Source organism: Budorcas taxicolor, chromosome 8 (genome assembly GCF_023091745.1).
Source record: "Budorcas taxicolor isolate Tak-1 chromosome 8, Takin1.1, whole genome shotgun sequence".
Lineage (NCBI taxonomy): Eukaryota > Metazoa > Chordata > Mammalia > Artiodactyla > Bovidae > Budorcas > Budorcas taxicolor.
The window spans coordinates 4,084,019-4,108,546 of NC_068917.1; the positions used below are offsets into that span (position 1 = coordinate 4,084,019).

At 47.3% G+C, this 24,528-nt stretch overlaps 1 protein-coding gene across 4 annotated transcripts in view; it reads left to right on the top strand.

The window, feature by feature from the left end:
• Positions 1 to 24,528, top strand: part of PALLD (palladin, cytoskeletal associated protein) — a 377,075-nt gene that overhangs the window by 146,954 nt on the left and 205,593 nt on the right. For all 4 annotated transcript variants that reach the window (XM_052645047.1, XM_052645048.1, XM_052645049.1 and 1 more), the window contains exons 3-4: positions 16,458 to 16,636; positions 23,697 to 23,763. In XM_052645047.1, coding sequence (XP_052501007.1) covers positions 16,458 to 16,636; positions 23,697 to 23,763 — 246 coding nt within the window. The remainder of the gene's footprint in view (positions 1 to 16,457; positions 16,637 to 23,696; positions 23,764 to 24,528) is intronic.

Here is a 24,528-nt window from a genome sequence, read left to right on the forward strand (position 1 = left end):
CGTTCACGTGTAGCTCAGGTGCTGGAGCAGACTCCTGAGAGCCCCTTGGCCTGCAAGGAGATCCAACCAGTCCATCCTAAGGGAGATCAGTCCTGGGTGTTCACTGGAAGGACTGATGCTGAAGCTGAAACTCCAATACTTTGGCCACCTCATACGAAGAGCTGACTCATTTGAAAAGACCCTGATGCTGTAAAGATTGAGGGCAGGAGGAGAAGGGGACAACAGAGGATGAGATGGTTGGAGGGCATCACTGACTCAATGGACGTGGCTTTGGGTGGACTCCGGGAGTTGGTGATGGACAGGGAGGCCTGGCGTGCTGCAGTTCATGGGGTCACAAAGAGTCGGACACACCTGAGCGACTGAACTGATGGACTGACGGACAGACCCTGCACCTGTCTGCAGTGCATGGTGAGCTCCTGTCTCCTCAGTGTGGATGAGTCACTGGGATGCTAGGTAGTGAGGAAGGGCTTTCTCATGAGGCACAGACTTGAAAGGACAGAGGGGGCCTCTGGTCCCTCTTCCTGTCTCACGCAATTCTCTGGAGCCAGAGGTCACATGCTCCTGATGGCGCAGTCACGTCCTGGCTCTGAGAACCAGAATCCAGCACACAAGTTTCTAGGACACTGTTAAAGAACACAGTGTGTCCTGTGCAGCACACACACAGAGACCTCATCAGCAGTGACAGTTTTTAACTGCAAAGGATGCATATTTATTTGCTGTGTAAGCAAAGGAACTGTTACCATGTTCTGTAACTAGTAAATATTATATGCTGAAGCCTTGTTCCCTTCCCCAGCCAATACCTTATACTGGTTTTAGTTTTTCTCTTGATTGGTCTTTTGCCAAGCATTTGGAAAAAGTGCTTTTGAAGCTGGTTTTCACAAACTGTGTGTTGTGTGCTCACAGTAGCTTTGGGACAGGCGGAATGTAAACTCTAAATGGTGGAATATAGCAGGTGGCTGTAAGGAGGGCTCTAAGGAGAAGGCGATGGCACCCCACTCCAGTACTCTCGCCTGGAAAATCCCATGGATGGAGGAGCCTGGTGGGCTGCAGTCCATGTGGTCGCGAAGAGTCAGACATGGCTGAGCAACTTCACTTTCACTTTTCACTTTCATGCAGTGGAGAAGGAAATGGCAACCCACTCCAGTGTTCTGCCTGGAGAATCCCAGGGAGAGAGGAGCCCGGTGGGCTGCTGTCTATGGGGTCACACAGAGCCGGACATGACTGAAGCGGCTTAGCAGCAGAGGGGCTCTAATTGTCTGAAAACTTTTTCATTCTAAAAGTCTATCTGGTTTTCAAAGAGAAGGATTCTAGTCTGTATCCAAGCCTAACATTAATTTTAACATTTTTGAAACATGTAGCCTGTTGGAATGAAATGCTGGCTGCCAATTATTTGCTCTGAAAACCACTGCAGTGGAAACTGCCACTTTGTTTGTTGTTCAGATAGCCACATAAAATGAGGTGTGGCCGGCCCGCCCTGAAGCAGCTCCACCAGCTTGGAGCTTGGCTGGGGCTCCCCTGGAGAACAGAACAGTCTCTGCAAACTCTGAGGCAGTATTTGCTCCAGCTTGTTGGAGGAGGGCAGTTGCTCCTGAGGGGTCACCAGTGTGGCTGGCGCAGACAGGTAACTGACACAGTGTTTCCAGGGGTGAAAGGCTCTTCCCCAAAGTCCATCCCAGGTGTGTGTCTGATGCTTAATCCAGAGTGGTATGTGCTTGTGTATGTGTGTATGTGTAGTTATGTTTGTATGGTTGTGCATGAGTGTGTGTGATCATATGGTCATGTGTGTGGTTGTGTATGTGTGTTTGTATGTGTGGTGGTTGTGGTTGTGTGTGTGCTTGTGAGTGGTTGTGTATGAGTGTGTGTGGTTGTGTATGTGTGTTTGTATGTGTGGTGGTTGTGGTTGTGTGTGTGCTTGTGAGTGGTTGTGTATGAGTATGTGTGGTTGTGTGTGTAGTGGTTATGTGTAGTGCATGTGTGTAGTTGTGAGTGTGTACAAGTCTGTGCTTGTGTATGGGTTTGTGGCTGTGAGTACTTGTGATTGTGTGTGTAGGTTTTGTGTGTGCATGGTTGTGATTGTGGTGGTTGTGCGGTTGACAGTGGTTGGGGGTGTGTGTGTGTGTGTATGTGTATAACCTGTGCAGAAGGCATCCTGGTCTGGGTTACAAGATAGGAGGCGGGCACAGGCCCCAGGCTGACCTGTGAGCACTGAGCTCCTACACTGCTGACCTCTCTTGACCTGACTGTTTCCCTGTAAGCTGGCTTCTGCACACACTGCTGGAAGGCACGCAGGGTGAGTGCCAGGGTCCGCACTGGGGTGTGGGGCAGGTGGCCTTGCCAAGGGTAGCCCAGGGAAAGCTTGCCTTGCAGGCCCACGTGTGCATAGGGTCCCTGCCAGGCCGGCGTGCACAAGAACTTAACTCACACGCACTCTGCTTTCCATGTGTCCGAGGCCCCTCAGGGTGCATGTCGGCCTCTTGGAGGTTCCGGAGGCTGGGATAAGGTTCAAGGTGTGGGAGGCTGCCTCCCCTATCTGCCTGAAGCTCCTTGGGGACAAGAGAGAGAAGGAAGGTCTTTCTCCCCTAAAGGTGCAGCGTTTCCAAAGAGGAGCGCCCCCGGCTCCCCAGCACCATCAAGGCCAGAAGCTGAGGCACATGTCAGACACTGGGGTAAGCGGGGGTGACAGCTTCTGGACCTTGACCTTGGGAGGCAGGTGCCCCTGCCGGGGGAGGGTCTTCATGGCCCTGTTCATCAGACACCGACTCCGGGCCCTGTGGGAGCAGGGTGACCTGTTCTGGGTGGAGTTGAGGACGCGGGAGGGCCGGCTGCCCTGTGCCTGCCTTGGTCTGAGTCCTCAGGGTCTCCTAATTCTGAGGCAATCCTTGTGTGGAATGGACCCACTCCAGAAGCACCATGTGCTTCTCATAAACCGCCTCCCGCTGTACTCCCTCCAGAATGCAGACCTGATGCAGCAACAGGTACCGACTGCCCACAGCCCTGCAGCACGAACCAGCTGAGGTTGCTCCTCTGGGTCTGGTGAGGCGTCTCCTGCCCGGGCTCCCAGGCTCGGAACAGCAGCACGAGTTACCAGGCGGGTAGCTCTGAAGCGACCTGTCGGGTCATGCTGAGCTTTGTGCTTGCATAGACAACTGCTGAGGATGAACCTGCTTTCTCAGCTGGGAATTTGTGAATGAGCAACAGGAGGGTTGGGGGCCTCTCTCCCTTCTTGTTCCTCATGTCACTGTTGGAGAGTTAGTGGGGAACCGAGTGATAGTTCAGCCCAGTCTGTGTCCACGTCACGCTGGTCCTTCAGCCCGATCCTCAGAGCATGTGTTCTGTGATCCAGTAGGACGGCCATCTTTCTGTCTGGAAAGTGCACGTTGGCCCAGAGTTCTAAAAAGTTCTGTAGTGAAGACAGATGTTGAACTCCGTTTCCCCTGGTGATCTAAAAACCTATTTGGCCCCAGAATCCTCTTCAATGGTATCTGCCCACTGGCGGCAGAAGTAGTTTCTAGGGACACCTAGGAGGAGACCCAGACAAGGAAACTCAGCCCCAAAGAGAGGAGGACTGGGTCTCCTTCAGCTGGGCCGGTCTATGGACCAGGCGGAACCAGAACCGGACTGCGGCCTGCCAACCCTAAGCCTCTAACTAATTCCACAGTGTGGAACTGATTAGAAGCAGCCTGAGAGTTTAACAGCTCCTGGCAGCTCACAGACTTGGTGTGGATCCCACTTGCCTTTTTCATAGTTGTGTCTCAGGACTGTGATTAAACATCTGTCTGCACACGGCATCCAGACGTGAGGCGACCTCTCACGGTCAGAACAAGACAAGGTCAGGTCATTCTCTAGGTTCTGTTTTATCTGAGCTCTTTGGTCCTCCTCTCTTTTAATCTTCCCATCTTGGGAGACAAAGTGATGATTAAAGGTAAGAATTGTTTGGTTTGAGTCTGGTTTTGGTTCAGAATCTATTTGGTTCAGAATCTATTATCATTTCCTGCGCTTTAAATTTCAAGACATCAATCTATTTATTGGTCTCTTTTGGACCATAAGGTTAAAGTACATCTGTTGTCCACACAGATTTAGCTGTTGGCCTTCGAGCTAGGCGGTCATGAAATTATAGCCATAGTAAATTTAGCCAAGGACTAACTTCACTTTGGTCTGCCTATAAATCCACTCGACAGAATAAACATGGCGTGTCTTGCGGTTCATGTGAACACATGTAAAGAATTAAGAAATCTTTGGTGACAAGACAAAAAATGCTCTGTAAAAGTTAATTGCTGCTTAACTGAAGATGTATAAAATGGGATGTCTGCGGCCAGCCTGCCTGTGAGCTCAGCATGAGCGAGGTTCATCCTGGGCAGAGGTTGCTGGTTCCGTGTTGCTGATTCTCCACCTTAGGGCAGAGCACTCCCCTTCCTTAGGGAGCAAGGGCTCCTGGAAAACAGTCATTGCAGAACCACTCCTGTCTCTGGGCTCTTCCCCACCCTTGATTTCCACTCTGTTAGCATTAAAGAAACTGGTTCCTTGGTTTACTCCCAACACGCGCTTCCACAAGGCCATGTGGCTGCTTGCGCCTTGAAGGGACTGCTGTGGGCCCGACTGGCCGGCATGTGGTCCCCACAGACGGGCTTACCAAGAGGCTCAGGGTAAAGAATGCGCCTGCAGTGCAGGAAACTCAGGCTTGATGGCTGGGTCAGGAAGATCCCCAGGAGGAGGAAATGGCAACTCACTCCAGTATTCTTGCCTGGACGGTTCCATGGACAGAGGATTGGTGGGCTACAGTCCATAGGGCCCCAAAGAGTCGGGCACAGCTGAGCAGTTGAGCACCCGCACATGATCACCACACACTTTTCTCAGAAGTACAGATCAGTGGAGTTGAGAAGCAAAGCAGAAGTCTTTGAGCACAGCTTGTCTTGCCCTTGAGCCTAAGTTTATAGGAGAAAATGATAACTCAACCATTTTTAAAGGTGTGTATTTCATAAGCTCTCACTGTTTCAATTCACTGACTTCAGAGAGTTACTGTTTTCCTTGTCTGAGTTGGGGGGTATTAGTCAAGATCTGTTGATGAGACTTTGTAAGTTTAATAAGTCAGATTTGTTCTTTTTAAAAACTGCATGTTTAAAATTCAGGATGCAGAAAACTTCCGTGGCACATCATTGTGGTACAAAAAATAAGAAAACCCAAAAAACTGTCAGTCCCTAAAATATATATTTCCTTGTAAGTGATACTATCAGAATAGATACTAGTCAGTGTGGAAGTTGAGTGGTGCCATATGTGGGTTTTTTTAACATAAACTATCCATCTCCCGTGCTGAGAAGTATAAACTCTGCTTGGCCAGTGGATTTGTTAGTTCCTCTCATTTAGCTGTTGGATTTATTGCCGTAAAGATCAGCACTGTTCCTCAGTCTCGGAGGACTGTGTTCTGAGCTTTCCCAGACGTACAGCCAGCTGCAGTGTGCCGCTCTGAGGCTGGCTGCCAGATGCCCAGGGCAGAAGGGCAGGAAACGGGGGAGGTGAGCCTTACGCTGTCCAAGACGGAAACCACTGGTGGTCCCCAAAGGCAGCCGCTCGCTCAGAAGCAGCTGCAGTGCCCCTGATGTGACTTTTCCTCCTCCCCACTCCCTTCCCAAGCAGAGGCTTCCCAGGGCTGCAGTCACATGCAGGCCCTCTCTGCCAGCATCATACTCAGGCCAAGTCAGGCTTACAGCTCACCTCCCCTTGAAACATAGAAAGTGAACGATTAAATAGTAAGCTTTTCTGGGTAAAACACCTTCTCAAATTTCAGTCTTCCCACATCCTGCAGTACCATAAGAGGAACCTTGAATTTCTGGCACTGTCCCATGTTTAGGCTGGAAAAAAGACATTTTGCAGCAAAAAGAAATGTACGGGTATTTGTATATTAAAACATCGTTGATTTCAAAATCCCAGCACAGAATAATATGAAGAAACATGCCATTTTACAGAGCTTTAAATACTGCAGTCCTTTTTTTCTATGTATTGTAATCATTTTTGAGTAAAAAGGAAACTTCAAGACTCACGAAGTCCATCAATATAATCCCGTCTCTGATAGATTAATTTCAGTCCAAGTATTCTATCCAGAGCAAGATGAATCTATTCAGTCCTCCAGGTGGAAAAATCCAGCGAGGGACCTTACTGCTTAGCTTGCCCCTTGCGTTCTTTGCTTCAGTTGTGTCCGACTCTGCGACCCCATGGACTGTAGCCCACCAGGCTCCTCTGTCCATGGGGTTCTCCAGGAAATACCGGAGTGGGTTGCCATGCCCTCCTTCAGGGGATCTTCCCAACCCAGGGATCGAACCTGCATCTCTTAACATCTCCAGCATTGGCAGGCAAGTTCTTTACCACTAGCGCCACCTGGGGCGCGATGCGGAGGGGGGCGCGGTTGCGGAGCCCCAGAACAAGCTGAATCTATACGTGAGGAGCTACAATGAATCTTTGGGCTTTTCTGGTGGCTCAGTGGTAACGAATCTGCCTGCAGTGCAGGAGACCCAGGTTCAGTCCCTGGCTGGGGAAGATCCCCTGGAGAAGGGAATGGCAACCCACTCCAGTATTCTTGCCTGGAGGGATAAGAGCCTGCTGGGCTGCAGTCCCTGGGGTCACAAAGAATTGAACACGAGACTGAGTGACTAAGCATACAGTACGAAGCAATTTTTAGAGATTTTTGAAGCGGTTCCTATTTCCATGTGTTGGAAAAACCTAATTTCATTAGATGAGCCAATGCCTGTAGTTGTGGTTGCTTCTCTGTTTTCTGTACTACTAGTTTTCTCGTGAGATGAGAAACCCAGTTAATCCGCTGTCAGTTCAGTTGCTCCGTTGTGTCCAACTCTTTGTGACTTTGTGGACTGCTGCACGCCAGCCTTCTCTGTCCACCACCAACTCCCAGAGTCTACTCAAACTCATGTCCGTTGAGTCGACAGTATAATCTAACCATCTCATCCTCTGTCATCCCCTTCTCCTGCCTTCAGTCTTTCTCAACGTCAGGGTCTTTTCAAATGAATCAGTTCTTCACATCAAGTGGCCAAAGCATTGGAGTTTCAGCATCAATATCAGTCCTTCCAATGAATATTCAGGACTGATTTCCTTTAGGATGGACTGGTTCAATCTCCTTGCAGTCCAAGGGACTCTCAAGAGTCTTCTGCACCATAGTTCAAAAGCATCAATTCTTCAGCACTCAGCTTTTTTCACAGTCCAACTCTCACATCCATACATGACTACTGGAAAAGCCATAGTCTTGACTAGACGGACCTTTGTTGGCAAAGTAATGTCTCTGCTTTTTAATATGCTGTCTAGGTTGGTCATAACTTTTTTTCCAAGGAGTAAGCATCTTTTAATTTCATGGCTGCAGTCACCATCTGCAGTGATTTTGGAGCCTAAAAAATAAAGTCAGCCACTGTTTCCACTGCTTCCCCATCTATTTGTCATGAAGTGATGCGACCAGATGCCATGATCTTAGTTTTCTGAATGTCGAGCTTTAAGCCAACTTTTTCACTCTCCTCTATTACTTTTATCAAGAGCCTCTTTAGTTCTTCACTTTCTGCCATAAGGGTGGTGTCATCTGCATATCTGAGGTTATTGATATGTCTCTTGGCAATCTTGATTCTACCTTGTGCTTCCTCCAGCCCAGCGTTTCTCATGATATACTCTCCATATAAGTTAAATAAGCAGAGTGACAATACACAGCCTTGATGTACTCCTTTCCCAATTTGGAACCAGTCTGTTGTTCCATGTCCAGTTCTAACTGTTGCTTTTTGACCTGCATACAGATTTCTCAGGAAGCAGGTAAGGTGGTCTGGTATTCCCATCTCTTTCAGAATTTTCCACACTTTGTTGTGATCCACATAGTCAAAGGCTTTGGCATAGTCAATAAAGCAGAAATAGATGATTTTCTGGAACTCTCTTGCTCTTTTGATGATCCAGCGGATGTTGGTAATTTGATCTCTTGTTCCTCTGTCTTTTCTAAATCCAGCTTGTGCATCTGGAAGTTCATGGTTCATATACTGTTGAAGCCTGGCTTGGAGAATTTTGAGCATTACTTTACTAGCATGTGAGATGAGTGCAATTGTGGGGTAGTTTGAGCATTCTTTGGCATTGCCTTTCTTTGGGATTGGAATGAAAACTGACCTTTTCCAGTCCTGTGGCCACTGCTGAGTTTTCCAAATTTGCTGGCATATTGAGTGCAGCACTTTCACAGCATCATCTTTCAGGATTTGAAATAGCTCAATTGGAATTCTATCACCTCCACTAGCTTTGTTCATAGTGATGCTTCCTAAGGCCCACTTGACTTTGCATTCCAGGATGTCTGGCTCTAGGTGAGTGATCACAGCATCGTGATTAACTGGGTCATGAAGATCTTTTTTGTACAGTTCTGTGTATTCTTGCCACCTCTTCTTAATATCTTCTGCTGCTGTTAGATCCATACCATTTCTGTCCTTTATTGAGCCCATCTTTGCATGAAATGTTGCTTGGTATCTCCAATTTTCTTGAAGAGATCTCTAGTCTTTCCCATTCTATTGTTTTCTTCTATTTCTTTGCACTGATCACTGAGGAAGGTTTTCTTATCTCTCCTTGCTATTCTTTGGAACTCTGCATTCAAATGGGTATATCTTTCCTTTTCTCTTTTGCCTTTAGCTTCTCTTTTCACAGCTATTTGTAAGGCCTCCTCAGTTCAGTTCAGTTCAGTTCAGACCCCATGAATCGCAGCAAGCCAGGCCTCCCTGTCCATCACCGACTACCAGAGTTCACCCAAACTCATGTCTATCGAGTTGGTGATGCCATCCAGCCCTCTCATCCTCTGTCGTCCCCTTCTGCTCCTGCCCCCAATCCTTCCCAGCATCAGAGTCTTTTCCAATGAGTCAACTCTTCGCATGAGGTGGCCAAAGTTCTAGAGTTTCAGCTTCAGCATCATTCCTTCCAAAGAAAACCCAGGACTGAGCTCCTTTAGAATGGACTGGTTGGATCTCCTTGCAGTCCAAGGGACTCTCAAGAGTCTTCTCCAACACCACAGTTCAAAAGCATCAATTCTTCGGCACTCAGCTTTCTTCACAGTCCAGTTCTCACATCCATACATGACTACTGGAAAAACCATAGCCTTGATTTCTTAGACAGCCATTTTCCATTTTTGCATTTCTTTTTCTTGGGGATGATCTTGATCACTGCCTCCAGTACAGTGTCACAAACCTCTGCCCATAGTTCTCCAGGCCCTCTGTCTATCAGATCTAATTCCTTGACTCTATTTGTCTGTACCGTGGTCAGCTTCTATGTTGGAATTTAAGTGCAGGGAGCCCTTTGCTGGTTGAATTAATAATTGGTTGATGAGGGAATGAATGAGTGAGATTGCATCTGCTAGCCTGTTTACATTTTATTCTTAGTTAATACAGGCTTATTTTCATACCCTGTTTATGGCCTTAGAGTTTGACAACCGGTCTCAACTGGCTTACTCTGACTTGAGCAAGTCTAAATACTTATGATAGGGGATTTACCATGCTCACTGAGGTTCAAGGTTCGCTCCTCAGCAGCTGTGGTGTAGCAATTACATAGCTGCTTAGTGACTGCATCAAGATTAAAGAAAGAACCAGGAAACCTCATTACAGCTTGTTTCTATCCATAGGTTTAAAAGCTTGATGAAAGAGGAAACTAAAAGTATTGAATACAGTGAAAGATACAGTTGAAGACAGTTGAAACACACAGTTTAATCTGTGTTTAATTGTCAGTGTTCTATGGATAAATGGGAGGGGCCTGTTTCTTCAGTACAGTAACAAACCACTTCGCAAGGTTGATGGCAGATAAAACCAGGCCATGTTTGCGAAGCATGTAGCATGTAATAGGCAGTTACTAAAGATTCATGCTCTTTCCATTAATTTGTATCAGATAAGCTCTTAAAAGCTATCACGGCTCCCAAATCTTCTGTCATCTCCTCATCCTAACTGTGAGCTTGTATGGAAGGTTTTACCGATTTTATACTAGCAGCTTAGTAGTATGCCGGAAGCTGAGACTTGGAGGTACAGAATGGGTGTGCAGATAGTCGGATTTGATTTCCCAGTGCACTGTCCTGTCCACTGAGTAAGTGGCTTCCAGATGTTAGAAATGGGATGAGAAAACATGCAGACGTCCTTCAGCGGAATTCTCCCCTGGAAAATCCCATGGACGGAGGAGCCTGGTAGGCTGCAGTCCATGGGGTCGCAAAGAGTCGGACATGACTGAAAGACTTCACTTTCACTTTTCACTTTCATGCATTGGAGAAGAAAATGGCAACCCACTGCAGTGTTCTTGCCTGGAGAATCCCAGGGACGCGGGAGCCTGGTGGGCTGCCGTCTATGGGGTCGCACAGAGTCGGACACGACTGAAGTGACTTAGCAGCAGCAGCAGCAGGCACTAAGCACAGGTCACGTGTCCATAGGCTGCCTCTGCACCCAACCCTCTGTCCACCCTCCACTCTTAATGAAGAGAGGCGGTTTCAGGATCTGGAGGAAAACCAGTGTATTTTCTAGAAGGAGCCCAAGGTGAGGATGGCAGGGGTGTTTCATTGCAGACTTGCACCTCTGTTGCTGTGAGACCTGCCACCACAAGGCACTCGGTTTCATTGGCTGAGGACATTGTAATCCTTAGTTTCATTGGCTGAGGACACTGTAATCCTTAGTTTCACTGGCTGAGGACACTGTAATCCTTCGTTTCATTGGCTGAGGACACTGTAATCCTTAGTTTCACTGGCTGAGGACACTGTAACCCTTAGTGACGTCTGCCTTAGGACGGGGGTGAGGGGACAGAGTGCCACACCTGGGCTGTATCTCCCCACCCCCCACCCCCCCCACACCTTTGTTGCACTGATTTTGTGTATTTACCCTGTAGCTTAAGCTGTACTTGCAACAAGAATTTAATGGAGGATGACTTTAAGGTCAAAATAGAATCAACAGACTCGACTGTTAACTCTTCCTCTTTAAAGAAGACTAAATGTTCTTAGTCTTTTGCCAGGATGCTGTGACTGTGACAGTACCCTATGGATTAGAGAAAAACAGTCCATTTTCTGGATGGGAAAGTAAGCCATAAATGTATTAGGCCTCAAATAATGGTATAAAGAAACAACACAGAGGGTAGAAAATGATATAATTTGTGGGCCATGCAGTCTGTCCCAGCGACCCAGGTATCGCTGCAGTGTGAAGGCTGCCACAGACACCAGGTGAGTGCAGGGGCACGGCTCTGAGCCCCCAAAACTTCAGTTCAGTTGTTCAGTCGTGTCTGACTCTTTGTGACCCCATGGACTGCAGCATACCAGGACTCCCTGTTGTACATCACCAACTCCCGGAGCTTGCTCAAACTCATGTCCATCAAGTCGGGGATACCATCCAACCATCTCATCCTCTGCAATCCCCTTCTCTTGCTGCCCTCAATCTTTCCCAGCATCAGGGTCTGTTCCATTGAGTCAGCTCTTCTCATCATATGGCCAGAGTATTGGAGCTTCAGCTTAAACATCAGTCCTTCCAATGAATATTCAGGAGTGATTTCCTTTAGGAGTGACTGGTTTGATCTTGCTGTCCAAGGGACTCTCGAGCATCTTCTTCAACACCACAGTTCAAAAGCATCAATTCTTTGCTCAGCTCAGCTTTCTTTGTGGCCCAGCTCTCACATCCATATATGACTGTTTGAAAAACCATAGCTTTGACTAGACAGACCTTTGTCAGCAAAGTAGTGTTTCTGCTCTTTAATATGCTGTCTAAGTTAGTCATTGCTTTTCTTCCACGGAGCAAGCATCTTTTAATTTCATGGCTGCAACCACCATCTGTGGTGCTTTTGGAGCCCAAGAAAATAGTCTGTCACTGTTTCCACTCTTTCTCTATTTGCCGTGAAGTGATGGGACTGGATGCCATGATCTTAGTTTTTTTTTGAATGTTGAGTTTCAAGCCAGCTTTTTCACTCTCCTCTTTTACTTTCATCAAGAGGTTCTTTAGTTTCTCTTCCTCAAACTTACAGACTCTCAATCTGTCCTCTATGTAACTTCCACGTGTCGCAAACTATTATTCTTCTGAGATTTTCCTAACTGTTAAAAACATGAAAACCATTTCCTGGCTCAGGGCCATGGGGAAACTGGTGGGGGCCTGTAGGCAGTGTGCTGCACGAGATCAGGGTGCCGCTCTGCTGGGGTGGCCAGCCGAGCTGTCCCCATGGAGCAGGTCTGACCAGGGTGAATAACTGTCGTTTCTTTTAAACCTTTATTGCAGGTTTTTCATGCTCCATTGTTCCTCTGACAGTTATCTTTTTATGGATGGTTAACACACTTGAGGTGCCATACAGATACCTAGACTCTGGCTGGTTCCAGAGTCCGCGGGGCATGACTCCTCCCAGGGCCTCTGGCTCTTAGCACAGTGCCATTCACACGGAGGGCACCCAGCCAGCCTGTGCTCTGGAGACTTCAATGTGCTGAAGGCACCATTCACTTGGTTGTGGGGAGAGTAGCCCCAGGGTGGGATGAGCACAGAGGGTGAGGAGAGAGCTCCTGAGAGGAGAGGGGAAGCAGGAAATGCTTGAGGGCTGCATGGGGAACAAGCAATCCATGCAGGATGCTGCAGGAGTGGGACAGAAGAAGCCGGGCCCAAGTTACAGGAATGCGGACCATAGTGACCGAAACTGAGGGGGCGGTTCATGCAGGGCAGGGCCAAATGCACTCACCTGACGGGCCAGAGAAGGAGCCCTCGGCATGCCAGCCGTGACAAGGCCAATGAGAAGACTGCAGGTTGAGCGATACTGAAGCTACCGTCAGTCCTCGGGAGTGAGGCCCTGGATTGTGACTGTGGAGAGAGCAAAGAGGAAGCAGCTAGAAGACGGTTCTAGGCTGGAATGTTCTCCAGGACTTTTTGGAACAGGAAATCACCAACTGCCCAGAATCAAGGAATACTGCCCTTCTCAACTGCCTCAAAAGCAGTATGCCTTGCATTACATGATTGCTCAATTGGCTGGTTTTTCAAATGGTTTTTAATTCCCAAAGTCATAGCTGTTCTTTTCTAAGTATCCTGTGCTTGTCTTTTTTTTTTTTTTTAGTATAGTTTCTGTGGTTACTGAGTACTAGCAGACTGGTTTGTCTTATTACCTTTCAGTTCAGTTAGTTCATTTGCTCAGTCGTGTCCAACTCTTTGCAACCCCATGAACTGCAGCACACAGGCCTTGCTGTCCATCACCAACTCCCAGAGCTTACTCAAACTCATGTCAATTGAGTCCATGATTCCATCCAACCATCTCATTCTCTGTTGTCCCCTTCTCTTGCCTTCAATCTTCCCCAGCATCAGGGTCTTTTTAATGAGTTAAGTCTTCGCATAAGGTGGCCAAAGTATTGGAGTTTCAGCTTCAGTACCACTCCTTCCAATGAATATACAGGACTGATTTCCTTTAGGATTGACTCATTGGATCTCCTTGCAGTCCAAGGGACTCTCGAGAGTCTTCTCTAACACCACAGTTCAAAAGCATCAGTTCTTCAGCACTCAGCTTTCTTTATGGTCGAACTCTCACATCCACACATGACTACTGGAAAAACCATAGCTTTTAGATGGATCTTTGTTGGCAAAGTAATGTCTCTGTTTTTTAATAAGCTGTCCAGGTTGGTCATAACTTTTCTTCCAAGGAACAAGTGTCTTAATTTCACGGCGGCAGTCGCCATCTGCAGTGATTTTGGGGCCCCCAAAAATAAAGTCTGTCACTGTTTCCATTGTTTTCCCATCTATTTGCCATGAAGTCATGGGACCAGATGTCACGATCTTACTTTTGTGAATGTTGAGCTTTAAGCCAACTTTTTCACTCTCCTCTTTCACTTTCATCAAGAGGCTCTTTAGTTCTTCTTCACTTTCTGCCATAAGGCTGGTGTCATCTGCATATCTGGGGTTATTGATATTTCTCCCGGCAATCTTGATTCCAGCTTGTGCTTCATCCAGCCCAGTGTTTCTCATAGTGTATTTTGCATATAAGTTAAATAAGCAGGGTGACAATCTACAGCCTTGCTGCTGCTGCTAAGTCGCTTCAGTCGTGTCCAACTCTGTGTGACCCCATAGACGGCAGCCTGCCAGACTCCCCGTCCCTGGGATTCTCCAGGCAAGAACACTGGAGTGGGTTGCCATTTCCTTCTCCAGTACATGAAAGTGAAAAGTGAAAGTGAAGTTGCTCAGTCGTGTCCAACTCTTAACGACCCCATGGACTGCAGCCTACCAGGCTCCTCCATCCATGGGATTTTCCAAGCAAGAGTACTGGAGTGGGGTGCCATTGCCTTCTCCCCTACAGCCTTGATGTACTCCTTTTCCTGTCTGGAACCAGTCTGTTGTTCCATGTCCAGTTCTAACTGTTGCTTCTTGACCTGCATACAGATTTCTCAGGAGTCAGGTAAGGTGGTTTGGTATTCCCATCTCTTGAAGAGTTTTCCACAGTTTGTTGTGATCCACACAATCAAAGGCTTTGGCATAGTCAGTAAAGCAGAAGCAGATGTTTTTCTGGAACTCTCTTGGTCTTTTGATGATCCAGTGGATGTTGGTAATTTGATCTTTTGTTCCTCTGTCTTTTCTAAATCCAGCTTGCGCATCTGGAAGTTCATGGTTCATATACTGTTGAAGCCTGGCTTGGAGAATTTTAAGCATTACTTTACTAGCGTGTGAGATGAATGCAACTGTGCAGTAGTTTGAGCATTCTTTGGCATTGCCTTTCTTTGGGATTGGAATGAAAACTGACCTTGTCCAGTCCTGTGGCCACTGTTGAGTTTTCCAAATTTGCTGGCATATCGAGTGCAGCACTTTCACAGCATCATCTTTTAGAATTTGCAATAGCTCAACTGGAATTCCATCACCTCCACTAGCTTTGTTCATAGTGATGCTTCCTAAGGCCCACTTGACTTTGCATTCCAGGATGTCTGGCTCTAGGTGAGTGATCACACCATTGTGATATCTGAGTCATGAAGATCTTTATTGTATAGTTCTTCTGTGTATTCTTGCCACCTCTTCTTAATATCTTGTGCTTCTGTTAGGTCCATACCATTTCTGTCCTTTATTGAGCCCATTTTTGCATGAAATGTTCCCTTGGTATCTCCAATTTTCTTGAAGAGATCTCTAATCTTTCCCATTCTATTATTTTTCTCTATTTCTTTGCATTGATCACTGAGGAAGGCTTTCTTATCTCTTCTTGCTATTCTTTGGAACTCTGCATTCAAATGGGTATATCTTTCCTTTTCTCCTTTGCCTTTAGCTTCTCTTCTTTTCACAACTATTTGTAAGGCCTTGTCAGACAACCATTTTGCCTTTTTTCGTTTCTTTTTCTTGGGGATATTCTTGATCACTGCCTCTTGTACAATGTCATGAACCTCCATCCATAGTTCATCAAGCACTCTGTCTATCAGATCTAATCCCTTGAATCTGTTTCTCACTTTCACTGAATAGTCGTAAGGGATTTTATTTAGGTCATACCTGAATGGTCTAGTGGTTTTCCCTACTTTCTTCAATTTATTACCTGTGCTTTTGGATTTAATACAGATAGATATCTATAGTATGCTGTCTAAGTGCAGAAAAGGCTAGTCTTCAGTGACATGAAAAGGAGGCCAAGTCCAAAGAATTTTCTAGAGCTTCAGACTCAGAAAATCTCTAATGCTGATTAGGAGCTAAGTGGACAGTTGTCAGTCCTTTTAGTTGTTGGTGGATGTTCCTTCATATTTCTTTAAATCTCATTTTGAGGGGAGGGGGTTAGGGAAGCTTCATTATTTTATTTTATTTTATTTTATTTTTTTGGTAAAAATCCTGTTGAGAGTTTGAGGTGCTTGGCATGTGAGGAGGAACCCTCATGAAAATGGTCCGGCCTCTTGCTGCCTCCCACATCATAGACCCAGCAGATGGAAAGGGGTAAGACCGGCAAGAATGAATCACAGCCCACCATGGCCCCTGCCCACACCACTGGGTGTGCCGCTGGAAAGGTCTCCAAATAGCAGTGGTGTGGGGGTTATTAATCTGCCCAGCTGGCAGCTCAGCAGGCATGCTGCTGCCCGGGGCTGTAGTGTGCCCCTCAGTCTCCCTGGACATATCACATCTTTTGAGTACCATGTTCTTGTCACTTTCATATTTTTTTCTAGAGAAGAACAGTAGATGAAATTGTAACAGGTGCAAGAGGCATTAGTGATAAAAATTTATAAGGCCCTTGGAATTTGTGTTCCTTTCAGTTTGTAACTGGTGCTTTCCCAGCTTGATAATGTTCCCTTCGTTCCAGGTTGATGAAATTACAAGACGCTTTATGATGAAGACCCAGGGGAGCAGTCTAGCCATGCATTTCATGGTCCCGAATGTAACAGTGTTCAGTGATATCAGGAACTCGAGTCTCTTTTTATCAAACAAGCATCTCATTACGCAGCCTCTCACCTCTTGCCAGTGCTTTATTGTTGTAAATCTCTTGTTTCCTTTTCTCCCTCCCATCCTGCAACTCCTGTTGGTCGGCAGATGGTTCTGTGAGGGGACTGAGCTACACAGCAGTCCGGACATCCAGATCCTCTGGGACGGGGGTGACCTGCACACCCTGATCATTGCCGAGGCCTTCGAGGACGACACGGGGCGCTACACCTGCCTGGCCACAAACCCCAGTGGCTCCGACAGCACCTCCGCCGAGGTGTTCATCGAAGGTACCCAGGGGTGCAGGGTGTGGGTGAGAGGGGACCCATCACTTCTTATGAACGTGACTTTCCAACTTCATGAATCAAACCTCAGTTGTCCCAGAAGCTTTATGGGTAAATGAAATTGTTCTGACACTTGGGCATACATCCATGATGTCTGATGTCAGCGTTTGTTCCTTTTCATTTAAAACATTTCAGCCACATGAACTTAAATTTTTAACACTAAATATCCGACTTATTTTTAGTTTCTCTGGTAGATAAAGAGTGGGAACATACTGAAATACTAGATCTGTCAACCAATGTTCAGCTCTAAAGACTTAGGATGTCATTCATGGGAAAGTTAAAGGATTGAATATTTTTGAATATTCTTGTTTTTATTAATTTTAGACCTCTTTCAGGGTCTGACCCTGGATGCCATTGTCTGTAACTTGATTTCACTGAATGTGGTCTTTAGCATGGCAGCCCCCCACACTGCAGTCCTGTTCTGCCTTGGGGTCCCTGCATGAGCTACTTAACATGGGGAAACACCCCCAGTTACACTGGCCACATGTGGTCACGGGTCCGGCTTCAGATCCTGGTGCTGATGGGAGGAGTGGTCTGGGTGGAATCAGATGAAAGAGCCTCCTGGAAAGCGCTGTAGGAAACTGCTCCTTGCCCCTGTGAAGTCAGGGCGATAGCTTTTTTAAAGCCTGATTTTGGTGTATTTATACCTCTAAGAATAATTACATGAGATGGGAGAGAATTTCACACAAACTCTTGGGCTCCTCTTATGACTGAATGGAAAGGATGGTTCTGCGTTCCTTACTCCATGAGGCTTGGGGTGTCTCTGTTGTTGCTGTTGCTTTCTGCATACAGTATGGGGCCGGTTACCAGAGTCTAGGAAATTTCTTATAGATTCAGAAACCTCAACAAAACCATCCCTAAAAGTGTAACGGCCTACTGGTTGGAAACTGTCTAAATCTCACTGTCTTGTGCATGAAATTTTAGAACGGTAGTGAGAAAATTTCAGCTTAAGAACAGTGATAACTTTTTCTCCTTGTGTTGGGTGGGAACCAGGCACTGGTCTTCATTTCTACATGGATTATCTCATTTAGTGCTTAGGAAAATCACCCCGTTCTGTGGCTGGGGAACTGCTGCTTAGGGAGACTCGCAGAGCTCCAGACCTCACACACACTCTGTCTTTCACGCACACACAGAAACACACACACACACTGTCTCTCACAGACACTCACACACACACACACACACACACACACACACACACACACACACACACACACACACACACACACACACACACACACACACACACACACACTTACCTGAGCCTCAAGGACTAGACCCAGGCAGTGTGACCCCTTCTTAGCAGCCACAGAGGAAGACACAGGTGGACTCAGGGTCTTGGGGCCACTTGGTCATCAGCCCATCCAGCGCGGGCCTGGGATGTGCATCTGCAACGTCTCAGGACATCACTGAGCTTTGGGGCAGTGGCCATGTGCTCCCCGAGAGGCCCCTGGAGGGCAGGCAGAGGTCTGGGTGCTGGGTGGGGACCCTTGCTGGTCAGGCTAGGCCTCTGCCCTTGCTCAGAAATGCTCCAGGAGGGGAAGGGCCTGCCCCCAGCAAGCCTGGAAGAGAGCAGAGGTGGCGGGGGAAAGTCGGGAGGTCTTTCTGAGGGGTGGCATCTGCCCTCAGTCCCAACTCTGAGAGAAAGTGTTGGGAAGGCCGAAGGGAAGGTGCTCCAGATGTGGGGGCATGGGTCGAGGGGTTGCCGCAGGAGCAGCGCGTGTGTCCTGGAGCTGAGGGGGCAGCTGGGCGGTGGCCAGCTCACACGGGATGTGGGGCCTTGTGGGCGCCGTTGGCAAGCTGGCCGTTACTCTACATAAAATCATCACCAGTGAAGGTTTACAGTAAAAAGTCAGAGTACCCGATTTCTGTTTTTAAACTGAAGTTTGGCTTGTAATCGGGAGCCTAGTAAGACGCGTGCTGCAGCAGGCCTGAGGCTTTTGGTACTGGGGAAGCATGCTGTGTAGACAGAGGGAGAGGCGGTCGGACTCCACAGCCACGTGCTGGGGCAGGTGCGGGCTGAGGGGTCACGGCAACCAGCAGACCCAGGGGTTTTGGCTTCTCCATTGGTGTGGACGACGTGGCCCATCAGTGAGATGGGAAGGTGGGGAGTTGGGCACAGAGGGGAGTGGGTGACCTGTGTGTGTGGCCCTCTAGACAGCCGAGTGGACACAGGTGGGCAGGGGAATGTGTGGGCATAGTTAGTGCCCAGGGTGAGGACGTGTCCTGGAAGCTTCAGGAGGTAGATGGTGGCCCAGGGCACAGGACCAGATGGACCATCTGAGCCGAGGATGACCCCCGACCTGGGTGCACCAGGGCAAGGAGGTGCTGCCAGGGAGCAAAGCGGGGGCCCTGGGCGGGTGGAACAGGTCAGTGTTTGAGGAGGCAGGGAGGGAGAGCCGGCCGACTCGGGCCCCCATTGCGGAAGGTCTCTCGCAAAGGATGAGGACACACAGCTACGGGTGCTGATGGCGATTTCAACAAGAGGGGCCGTGAGCACTGGAGGGACCGGTGCACTGAGGTCCTTGGACATGGAAGGAAACGTGGGGATGCCTGGGTGGTGCCCAGAGGTCCTGCCCAGATGCCACAGGGCAGGGGCCGGAATTTGGACAGGAGCACGGGGTCAGGATGCTTTCTGCCGTCTGTTTGCTTGTTGGTTTTCATAGTAGACTTACTAGAGTCTGTGTGAAAGGCTTCCTTTCCCTGCTGTGAAAATAGTCCAAGAGAGAAAACAGACTCTGCAGAGGGAGACAGAGTACGGTGCCAGGGGACAAAGTCTGGGAAGGGAGAAGGAAACGGACTCCCCCAGCAGTGTGTGGGCGGTGAGGAGCCGCTGTCAACAGTTTCACGGTGGTACCCAGGGTGCTCAAGTCCCCGACGCTTTTGGCCCCAGGGACCTGTACCGTGGAAGACAGTTTTCTGAGGGTCAGGGGTGGGGGTGGTTTTGGGATGATTCAAGTGCATCACATTTATTGTGCACTTTATTTCCTTGTTAGTATTACATTGTGATATATGATGAAATAATTACGCAGCTCACCGTAGTGCAGAATCGGAGGGAACCCTGAGCTTGTTTTCCTGCAACTGGATGGTCCCATCTAGGGACAGTGGGAGTGACAGGAACACCCAGAGTGTGTGCTCATGTCCAGTGTACTCCATCATCTCGTTTTGGTTGCTGTCAGAAAACCCTGCTTCATGAAGATGGGATGTTGGAAACGGAAGCAGGCTTTTCGGTACTTTTGTAGAAACCTCAGCATATTCACCTTCACTTTAATCCAGAATGGCTGGAGATTTGAAGTTGTATCAGATGTACTCTTAAGGCCGCCACCATTTGCGGTCTCAAGCAGTTGATCTTCTAGGATGGACAAAGTTGACTCACCTGGCCTGTTCACAGATTGGTCACGGGTCCGTTCCTTCCCAGCTCCCGGGTCTTTTGTGGTTGGAAAGTAATGCTCAAACTCCTTTGAAAAGCTGAGATAGGTGATCATACTCTAGCTGGGAGAAAGAAGGCTGTGGCTCAGTCTCTTTCAGAATCTCTGCTAATGTTTGAATTGTCCATACTCCCAATCCTCACTTGTTGCCCTCGTGATTCCAGTTTGTTCTGAACACACCTACTTTCTCTACCAACTTGAGCACAGCTGAAGTGACAGAATGAGTTCATTGAACAGGCTGAATATGTCACACAAGTGAGCAAGGTTTGCGACCCACTCTGTGTCACAGGTATGTGCTGCCAGCAGTGACAGTTTTTTTAAGTCTCTGGAGTGGCTCTCATACCTCAGAGACTGGCCAGGGCCTGCCTGTAGAAAGCTCTCTCCCTTCTGTGCACAAGAGCAGATGTGTGTGCTCGGCGTTCATCTCCTCGCAGGGCTGTGCCAACAGACGTGAGTTAAGGGCATGTAGTTTAGTGTGGTTCGTCCTTTTAATCACGTCCTGCAAAGCACTGTTATGTTCGGGTGACATTTTCTGGCTAGCCAGCGTTTGGTTCTCTGTGGATGACACAGGAGATAGACATATCCAGAAGCAAAGTCTTTGACCGAGTAGTGAAACCAGAAAGCCTTCCAGTCTCGGCAGCCGCTCCATCCGTGTATATGCCGATACAGTGTGTACTGTCACACAGTGACCCACTCTGTTTCCTGATACGTAGTCATCCCAAGACTTACCAGTTCAGCGGCTGTGGTGCTGGCTGGCAACAAAAGTGCAGGTAGCCTGTCCGCTTGCACATCCTCCTGGAAAACATATAGCCCAGAAACAAGCACTGCTGTCCGTTGCCCACGTCAGCAGACTCGTCAGCCTGGACTGCGTTCCACGGGGATTCACGCACCCCCAACCACCTGCCCCAGCACCCTCTGCTGTTTCATCAGCTCGTCTAGTTACCGTGCTGGCCAAGGAGGAACATGTGCCACCTTCTGAGCTGCAGCGTCTCCCGAAAGTTCAGGACGGACTTCCTTAGCAGCAGGCAGGATCAGATCCTCACCAGTAGGAAGGGGCTTCTGAGTTTGAGCAGTGCGGTTAACCAGGAAGAGTGACACTTTTAAGTGCAGACACATTGGATGAAGCGGTGCCCTTCAATAATTGCTTCATGTTTTTTTCTTTTAGAAAGCTCCAAAGGCTTGTCTGTTTTTTTAAAAAATACTAATTTATTTATGCACTTTTGGTTGACCTGAGTCCTTGTTGCTGCGCGGGCTCCTCTCTAGTTGTGGTGAGCGGGGGCTCCTCTCTAGCTGTGCTGTGCGGGCATCTCACTGGGGTGGTTGCTCTTGTTGCAGAGCCCTGGCTCTGGAGCGAGGGCTTCAGTAGGTGCAGGACAGCGAACACCCACCGTTACCTGAGCAGGGCGCTCACCCTCAGTAACAGCTGAGAAGCTGCTGTCTGCAGGTAGACAGCCAACTGCAGAGACACATGTAGGGCAATTCTGTTTGTGCAAATATGTTCACAGATATACAGTCTCCCCTCATCAGGGAAAGTGAAAATATTAAATGGAAAGTTCCAGAAGTAAACAGTTGACCACTGTTGAATTTTGCGCCATCTGAGCAGTGTTGAGGAGATTGTTCACCTCAGCTTCAGCCCCTGGGCCATGAGTTATCCCTGTCCCGCCTGTCAGTCACCAAGGTTGTCAGACTGAGGGCCCAGGGCTTGTGTTTACCAACCATAATTTTACTAAAAATGACCCCACAGCACCAGGGGAGCGATGCTGGCAGTTTGGACATGCCATAGGGAAGCTGCACAGGGTTCCTTTAAGTGAAAGGTGAGAGTTAGTGAGAAAAGGGCAGAAAACCATATGCTGAGGTTGCCAAGATGGATGGTGAGAATGACCCTTTGATCCATAAGGCAGTGAAGAAGGTGGAAGAAATCCACATTGTTTTGCTGTTATGTCTGAAACCCTAAAATTTACAGCCAGTGTGTGAAGGCATTGAATGTATACAGTAAGATATTCTAAGAGGGAGAGATACCATAGTCATATACCTGTGTCATTATTATAACTGTGATATAATTACATTGTTACAGTTGTTCTGTTTTACCATTAGTTATTGTTGTTCAACTCTTACTGTGCCCAAGTTGCAAACTACACTTTATCTTAGGTGTGTCTGTATAGGGAAAATACCATTGATAGGGTTTGGTGCTGTCCATGGTTTTGGAGTTTTGGAATGTATCCCCCACTGATAACAGGGCGGTCCACTGTACGCTTGTTAATACACTCAGTTTGTCTGAAAATTACAGCCAGACTGTTAGCGTGTGCAGGATGGCATCAGGGACGGGATGTACTGGTGTGCACTCTGATGTCACACAATTCTGTGCTGCTTGGTTACTCTCCTGCTGTGTTGTTCAGTCACTCAGCCGTGTCCAATTCTTTGCAACCCCATGGATTGCAGGACCCCAGGCTCCCCTGTCCTTCACTGTCTCCCAAAGCTTGCTCAAATTCACGACCATGGAGTCAGTGATGCCATCTAACCATCTCATCCTCTTTCACCTCCTTCTCCTTTTGCCTTCAATCTGTCCCTGCTTTACTTTTCTATAAGCATATATTATTTTACTTTAAGATATTATAAATAGATAATTTAAATAACTCATGTTAAATATGTCTCATAAAGGAATTATCAAGAATGTACTTCTAACCATCACAGTTAATTCTAAATGTCACCTAAAATCTCTTGTCACAAAATACATGAGCATTAAAATGTACAAGTACAAGTACAGCCTGCCTTTTGGCCTGAAAACCCAACGAGGTGACCCTTAATTTAAACACAGCAATGAAGCGAATGAACTTTGGAGAGTATGATCCAAATTTAGAGACCCCCCCCCCCCCCCCCCGCCATTCACGAGTGAAGCCACAGTCAAGCTCCAGCTGATCAGAGTCAGAAAGCATCTCCTCATCAATGAGTGAAGGTATTGATAATCCACACTGTGTAATCTGGGCTTCCAGGTGACACAGTGGTAACGAATCCTCCTGCCAATGCATGAGATACAAGACACACAGGTCCAGTCCCTGGGTTGGAAAGATCCCCTGGAGGAGGAAGTGGCAGCCCACGCCAGTGTTCTTGCCTGGAGAATCCCATGGACAGAGGAGCCTGGTGAGCTACACTCCATGATGGCGCAAAAGAGTCGGACACGACTGAGGACACACACTGCTACTGCTACCGTGCAATCTGCTGGAAAGAGCTGAAGTTTAAGACCATGGCTGTCTTTACACACAGACACACACACATTGATTCCATAGTTTTTAAGCCATTTAAAAGTATGGTTACAATACCCAAAGGGACAAAAATGAAACTAATAATAAATCTGACACCAAACACATACTGATTTGAAGAAAGCTTTTCAATATTTCTTTTTTAAACTGATTATCTGAAAAAACAGCCTAAGTAAAAATGGTATGAAACATTCTCTATTTCAAAGTAAGACTGTATGTTACTGTCTGAATGAAGAATATTACCCTTGGAAGCGGATATAAGTCTGTGTTATTTGTTAATAGGTTATAGACCTACATTTTTTTTTTTTTTTTTTCTCTCAGGTGCCAGTTCAACAGATTCTGACAGTGAAAGTTTAGCTTTCAGATCGAAACCTGGAGCCATGCCACAGTAAGTGTGTACGATCCCGTCAGTTTAAGTAGAAGGTGTCAGCAGACTTGGGCTCAGTGAGGCCACTTGTGTTGTGCACTGAAGGCAGAGGTCAGCTGATGTCAGTCAGAGACCAGATGCTTGAACCTGGAACGTAGTCTTTGACTTTTGAACTTTGAAACCTGCATTTCATCATCCGTGTCCCAAAATCTAACCATCCACAACATTAGTTCCAATGACAACTGACTGCTTATAAATGTGTAGAAGGGGCAGTCACATTGAGAGAAAATTACTTAAATCATTACTAAAATGTAAATGACAAACAACTTATCACATAAATTAGAAAATATCTAATTAGGCTAGAAATAGATGTCCATTTGGATAAAGTGTATCTCCAGTTAGATCATGTCATGAAAACCTCAAAATTTAATTCTCCCTACAAAGACATAGGGATTATTAGTAATATTTAGGATCTTAATTATTTTGCAAAGATAAAATCTAGCAAGATTTTGTATAAAACTCCATGAATTTGAGACGGTGCTAATAAATTTGTTTGATTTACTAGTATATAGATAACAATCACAGCCATTCAGCATCAAATTATCACTGACCATTCATTTTAAAGGGGGCCTCCCTGGTGGCTGAGTGGTAAAGAATCTGCCTGCCAATCCAGGAGACATGGGTGTGATCCCTGGGTTGGGAAGATCCCCTGGAGGAGGGCATGGCAACCCACTCCAGTGTTCTTGCCTGAAGAATCCTATGGACAGAGGAGCCTGGTGGGCTACA